The 6,946-nt window shown below is 41.2% G+C and overlaps 1 protein-coding gene across 2 annotated transcripts in view; it reads left to right on the top strand.

Moving 5' to 3' along the window:
• Positions 1–1,474: 1,474 nt before the first annotated feature.
• Positions 1,475–6,946, top strand: part of irak1 (interleukin-1 receptor-associated kinase 1) — a gene marked incomplete at its 3' end in the record, with an annotated part of 10,952 nt that continues 5,480 nt past the window's right edge. Inside the window, 5 exon segments of one of the 2 annotated variants that reach the window (XM_024294099.2) lie at positions 1,475–1,744; positions 5,134–5,301; positions 5,368–5,460; positions 5,535–5,896; positions 6,017–6,081. In XM_024294099.2, the coding sequence (XP_024149867.1) occupies positions 1,633–1,744; positions 5,134–5,301; positions 5,368–5,460; positions 5,535–5,896; positions 6,017–6,081 (800 nt within the window). 2 annotated transcript variants of the gene reach the window in all.

Here is a 6,946-nt window from a genome sequence, read left to right as displayed (position 1 = left end):
TCTCACGATGGAGGACATGTATTTGGAAAATTAAAGTTGAGTTTCGGAGTATTTCTTTATTCAAATTATTGTGAACCATGAGCAGATGAAAAAATGTTTGAAAAAGCTTGTAGTCGTGACATGGGTCTCGTGTGCTACAGTCGATGGGCCACAAACTTCCTGATCTGCTCCATTCTGATCAGCCATTAACACTTCCATCCACTCTTCTGGAATAAGGTGTAATGTTATAACGCGATCGCCACCAGGAGAAGCAGAACAATTATCAGAGCTTCTCTGTTTGAGAATCCATGTGACACTGCATGCTATTAACTACCTCATTATTATTTCACTAATACATTTTACAGTGTGAACTGTATGAGATTAACATGAAAACCTTCAATTTAAATGCATATTAATAATGTATTTTCTAACAAATGTGTCTAAATGTGTAAATCGTGTAAATTAAAAATTAAATTAAATTGAGAGGATCAAAATGATTTTAAAAATCAGAATCGAATTAATCCAGGCTCTGGTGAATAAAATCGGTTCTGGAAATTATCGCTGATAGCCAGCCCTAAGGACAGCTGCTGTGTGACGACTGCTGGATGATTGTAGCACTGAGACTGGTGAAGAAAGCTGGACAGGTGATTGCTTCTTTTTGGATTTCTCCTGTCTGATCTGCTTTTACAAGTAAACATTTTTAATAGTATTGAGAAAAAGGAAGATTAGGGGGTGGAGTTTTGGACACTTGCTGTCTGTGACACATGCTGATGTCAAAACCAGAACACTTTGTTATGCAGACAAATGTGTATGTGTGTGTGTGTGTGTGGGGGGTGGGGGTGGGGGGAATCCGGTGGCTCTCATACAGAAAAAGTCAAATTAACTCAAAATTATTTAAATTAATAAAACAAATAAATTATAAATAAGCTATAATAACTTAAAATAATTAAAGTTGATTAAAATTAAATTAATTAAAATATGTTTTAACTGAAATTATTAATGATATTAAAATAAATTATAAATACGCTTTAATAACTTAAAATAATTACAATTAATTCAAATAAAACTAATTAAAATGAAAAAGTTAAAGTTACTTAAAATAATTAAAATTAATGCAAATTAAATGATAAATAAGTTATAATCACTTAAAATAATTAAAGCTAATTTAAATGAAATTAATGAAAATTAAATTATAAATATGTTTCAACATATAATGATTCAAAATTATTAAAAATATTTAAACTAAATTATAATTTTTTACTAACTTAAAAAATAAAATTAATAATAAGTTATAATAATGTAAAATTATTGCAATCAATTAAAATTAAATTATTATTAAGTTATAACAACTTAAAATTATTAAAGTAAATTAAAATGTAATTAATTCAAATTAAATTATAAATAAGTTACAACAGCTTAAAATTCGACATTGTGAACCTGTTGGTGATGCTTTTAATTTGATAGCCTCCACCGGATGTGGATCTTTTGTTTTAATGAGCTGAAAGAGCCCCACGGCCGGAAGTTCAGATTCAGAATTTCTGAGCTGAAAGGAAATTCGGGTGGGTCCCGGGCGGCTCCGGTTCATGCGTAGGGTTTGGACCACCTTCCCGCCCACTTTGTTCCGAACAGGAACCGAGCCCAGAGGAAGAAGACATGTCCGGGGACTCACTGCGGGGGGTGTTCCTCCACAAACTGCCCCCCTCTGTGCTGGTGGAGTTCTGCCGGCTCATGGACGGGCTTTCGGACCTAGACTGGACCCGCTTTGGTAAGTCGGAACCAGAAGTTTGTGCTTGTTGTTGGGGGCTGAGGGCGCAGCAGGTGGGCTTCACGCTCCACGCGCTCGGCTGTGGTCACGTGACCGACTTGTGACGTCGCCTGGTGTTCTTCTCATAGCGCTTCTTCAGAACGTGAGGGGGGATTCCGTGTTGACATGATCGTCTGATAATCGAGGTTCCCTTCGTGGTTGTTTGTTGTTGTTTCTGCGGATCACTACAGATCTTATCGATCGTTTCAGGAAGTGTTGTGCAACACGTGACGCGCAGCGGGCGCGTGCCCCAGTCCTGAAAAAATCCCACATATCCCCATCATTCCCTGTTCCCCTTCAGACCAAACCCCTGAGGCTGGAACTTCTCTGTACTTCCCGGTGTTTCAGAAGAAAAAAAGCCACCTTTGTTTCAAACTTTTGTAACTTTATCACAGCCTGGAAGAACACTGACAGGGTACATGTACTTAAATGTATATTTATATTCTCTTTTGGTCTACTGTCAAAGATTCTCAGTGCTCTTTTCATTATGATAATGCTGTTTTTAGCCAAAATCTAAAAACCTCTGTCGTTTTCAAAGACATAGTTTCTGCTGAGCGGCAGGAGTTCATTAGAAATTCATCTCTGAGGATTTGTCCTAAGTTCCCCCCTAACTAATAAAAAACTATACAGTGCAGGACTGTGTACTGTCCTGGATTTTAAAGATAATTCGGACACCATGCTCACTACTTTTCTTTAGTTTTTCTAAAGGCAGGATATGACATCACCGATTCCACAAAGTCAAAATCGAATCAGAACGGACATTTCTCGAGTTTTATTTATGACTCCATTGTGTTCCGATGATGAAAACGTGGATGGTTTGTTAAAAAAAATAATTTAAACACGTTTTTTGCTCAAAATTGTTCAGCCGCAATGCATTGTGGTCTATATTTGCTAATCTAGTTAGCATAATGCCCGCTAGTTTTCTAGTGCACTTGATTTTTGAATTAGTAGATTCGAAAACCACTAGAAAATGGCGAAGGCATTATAAAGTGAGGAGGAGGGGGGGGATATTCGGACACAGCTTAAGTTGGGACTGTCGGCGTTGAGTACGCCTGCGCTCATTTCCCATCATCCCTTTGTTTACGTTCTCTCCTGCTAGCTTACAGCCTCTCACGTTCTTAGCTAAGAATACAGCTGCAGTATCAGAGCTTTCTATTCCAGCTCAGACGAGGAAAACTAAGACGTTCATGGATCTATTTCATAGAGTTAAATTAAACATGGATAATTTTAAGATTTAACAAAAAGTTAAATATTTGGGAGTTATTATAGATAAAAAGCTAACTTGGAATTCACAAGTCAACAATGTCAAACTAAAAAAACAAAAGTAGTTGCAGTACTACACAAAGTCAAATGGTTCTTAGACAATAATTCACTGTATCTACATGTCGTTCTGTTCTGATACACACGAAGGATTTCTCTTCCTCCCACAACTACAGGTCTGCAGCCGGATGGACTTCTGGGGAGGTGAAGTCAGAGCTGGGTTAGTTTTGGATCTGCTGGATCTAGATCTCATTTTGGTTCAGGGGTCATCTGAAATGGGTCGGACCAGTAACATAATCACAGAATAACCAATGGTCAGCGTCTTAACTGTAGCTTTGTTTTTGTTTTATTATCACACATTTATTTACAGAGGCCAATGGATTAAAAAAATGCATTTTACAAAAAACATGTTTGTTCAATTTTGTATATTTTACATCTGACCCTGAAGCAATCCTGAAAGTAAACTCAAGAGGGAGCTACAGAAAAGCATCAAACACTCTGTCTAAAATATAAATGTGCAAATCAATGAAAAATTAAACTAAATTAAAGCCTCGAGCGGCGTTGGATGACACGTGCCATGAGCTTTTGTTTGCGTATTTCAAAATATTTTTCCCTAGGTGTGATAAAATTTTGAGGTACTTTTCGTTCATATGGCGGAGGTGAAATTTTGGCTCAAAGGTAGAATGTTAAAGCAAAAACAATATGGTCCTTGCAGTCAGTAGACCATAATTAAACTGCATCTCACCCATGTGCCACCTGCTTGCAAAGAAATGCTGTTTATTTTTTGATCTCTTGTTATGCTGGTTTTGTTTCCTTTGCTCCCTCTAGTGGCGGTTTTGCACATTGTGTCCATTTCTCTAATGAACCATAACTCGCCACAGAATGGGCTAGAAACTTGATTATTTTTCACAACCTCCTTATATTTTTTTCTCTTCATGACTGGGTTGGATGAAACCATCTGATGCATATGTTTGACACTCCTGCTCTAGACGCAGACGAATGTCTGCTCATTTGGAACAGCAGATTTGACTCATAGTCCAAAGACAGACGATGTACGGTCCAGCATTTTGATCAACTCTTTGTCTCATAAAGAGGTAATATAACAGCTCTATAAACGATAACAGGAGTTAAAGAAAACATCTGTCAGTATTTCTATGATAATATATTTAAAGTAACAAACTCAAAAACTTTGATTAAATATTTACATTTTCCTAACAAAAACTCAATTTTCATTGGAGTCAGTTTTTTAAAGACCGCTAGCAGCGCTTTGAAAATAGATCAAAGGATGATCCAACTTTAAAAAAACCAGAATTACGAAACCAAAACAGAGCTCTAGACTACATTGTTGCACTGGTTGCATCGGTGCGCCCTACTTTTTGTTCTTAGGGGCACGAGCGCGAAGGTTTGGTGCACACATCTTCTTATTGCATTTAACTCAGCACTTTTACACGGTCACTTTCCTTTTTAGTTGCTGTCAGTATCAACATTAAGACTTGATATTGGTTAACGTACAAACTGGTAAACATAAAGCTCTTTATTTAAAACATTATGTTAAACTACATTAAAAAGTCGACACTTAAAGACCCACTTCAATGAAACTTGTGTTGTTGATGTTTTTATTATATTCTTGTAGCATTTCTCTGATGATAGAGGACGTGTAGAGAAGAATTTCACATTAAAACTGAATTTCTGAGTATTTTTTTTCTACAAATCTAAACACACAGTTTGAAAAAGCTTCAATTTGTGAGCGCAGGTGAAGTCTCCATACTGATGGATTCACTTACAGACAAATAGATGTTCATCTTTGTTTTCATGGTCTGAGCTGGAATCTGGATCAGAACTGTTTGATGGATGGGTCCTATAATGCTCACTGGGCTGTAAGCTAGTGGGAGAGCGAGTAAACAAAGACTCCTGCCGCTCTGCAGAAACTATGTCCTAGAAAACAAGTTTTTAGATTTTGGTTAAAGACAGCAGAATCTTAATGAAAAGAAGGAGAAACGCGGAGCAAGCCGCTGAGATGTGAATCCAGGTGTTGCTAAAATGAACCGTTACACCCCTAACTTCTGTTTCGGTCCTGGTTCTGTCTCCAGCCTCGGCGGTCCTCAAAGACCAGAACGACGTGCGCCTGTGTGAGCGGATGATGAGGCGCACAGACTGGGTGATGAACCAATGGGGGAACAGGAACGGGCGCGTGGGCGAGCTGCTGGACCTGCTGGACGCCCTGCAGCTCTTCAAGCAGAGGGACGTCATCCTGGCCTGTGAGCGACCTCTGACCCCGCAGCAGCCCCCCGTACCGTACGTCTGTCTGAACCTGTCCTCTGCAGGTGTGACGGAGGTGACCCCCCCGCCCCCTCTTCCTCCTCCTCCACAGTATAAGTCTGTTCCAGCCTTCAAACCAGCTGAGGCTCCGCCCACAGGTGCGTGCTCCCATCTTCCTCCGATCAGCTCCTCTGATTGGACAGCGAGGATGACTTCTTCTCTTCATCTGCAGCTGACGTTTGTCCAGCAGCTCTGCCGGGGCCGGCCCCGCCCCCCCGCACCCTGCTGTCAAAGGTGCAGCCTCAGGTACAGACAGCAGTTCAGACGGCCCCACCCCCCCGGGAGGGATTGGATTCTGTTACGAGTCATTCCTCTGATAATCCTGAACAGGAAGTACTGCGCAGTGACGTGGTCCCGCCCCCCTCCTCTCTGCCGCCCTGCAGCACCAGTGCAGTCATGTGCTGGCCGTACGAGGAGGTGCATGCTGGGACACGGGGGTTTTCCCCCGCCCTGCAGGTGGGTGAGGGGGGGTTTGGTGTGGTGTACCGGGCCTGCCTGAAGAACGTGGACTGTGCCGTCAAGAGACTGCGTCAGGTCAGCCGTTTACCCCTCCCCGGTCCAATGAAGACCGGTTCTGTCCTGTTTGGTTGGTCAGCTGCATCATCAGAATCGGTGCAGCTCGACTCCTCTGATTGGCCGTGTGTTTGCTGGCAGGACGGCGTGATGGACTGGACCCAGCTGAGGAGGAGCTTCCAGACGGAGGTGGAGAAGCTGTCAAAGTGAGTTCACAAAATGTGTGAAGAGAAATGTGTTCATTTGACGTCCAGCCGGATGTGTGTCGGGGTGGGATTATATAAGTTCGTTTCCTCTCACTCCCTTTCAAGGGATCTATAATCGATGCCTACTGTCTGACATATCTTTGTACGCATATTAACTTTTGTTGATTGAATTACACTTGCATTATTCTTGCCTTGATTGCTTGAAATAAACCATTTCAAATAAGAAAAATGTGGGAGGAGCTACTGACTGACAATTTATTCTGTTCGCTACACGGAGCGGCGTCTGTGAATGTCTCGTTTACAGCACATGGAAGACACGGATGATGTTTAGAGATCAGGTGTATCTACTATGAAGAGTTCTACAAAAGCATCAGTAATCCCGTCTCCGTGTCTGGGTTCATGAGATCATTCAGAGACTCTCCTGGCTCCGCCCAACAGTACCCAGGATAGGCTCCAGCAACCCCAAAAGGGATGTAGCGGGTTAAGAAAATGCAAGAAAAAAGTAACAGCTCACTAGCCTTGACGGTTTTCCAAAACCTGATTCTCCCGCCGCGTGTGGGAGGAGCTTCCGTCAAAAACCTTTCTGGAACTCGTCATAGAGCACACGGATACTTAGAGCAGCAGCTGTCCTGCAGACGCTGCTCCTTCAACAGAGAAAATGCCATCAGGGGAAGGCAGTACGGCAAGCCAAAAGGGTCAAAAATCACCAGGAAAAGCATAATAATAATATATTGTTTGAAATGTTCCCACAGTTAGTTTCAATACTACATTTAAAACCCCCAAAATAATGAAAGTTTAATTTGAACTTTTTTATTTAAGATTTAATCTAGACATTGTGGGGTGGGGGGAGGGGAAATATTGCATA

The sequence above is a fragment of the Oryzias melastigma genome, linkage group LG7, assembly GCF_002922805.2.
Source record: "Oryzias melastigma strain HK-1 linkage group LG7, ASM292280v2, whole genome shotgun sequence".
In the NCBI taxonomy this organism is placed as follows: Eukaryota; Metazoa; Chordata; class Actinopteri; order Beloniformes; family Adrianichthyidae; genus Oryzias; species Oryzias melastigma.
The sequence above is the reverse complement of the archived record's forward strand: the minus strand, read 5'-3'. Positions and strand labels throughout refer to the sequence as shown.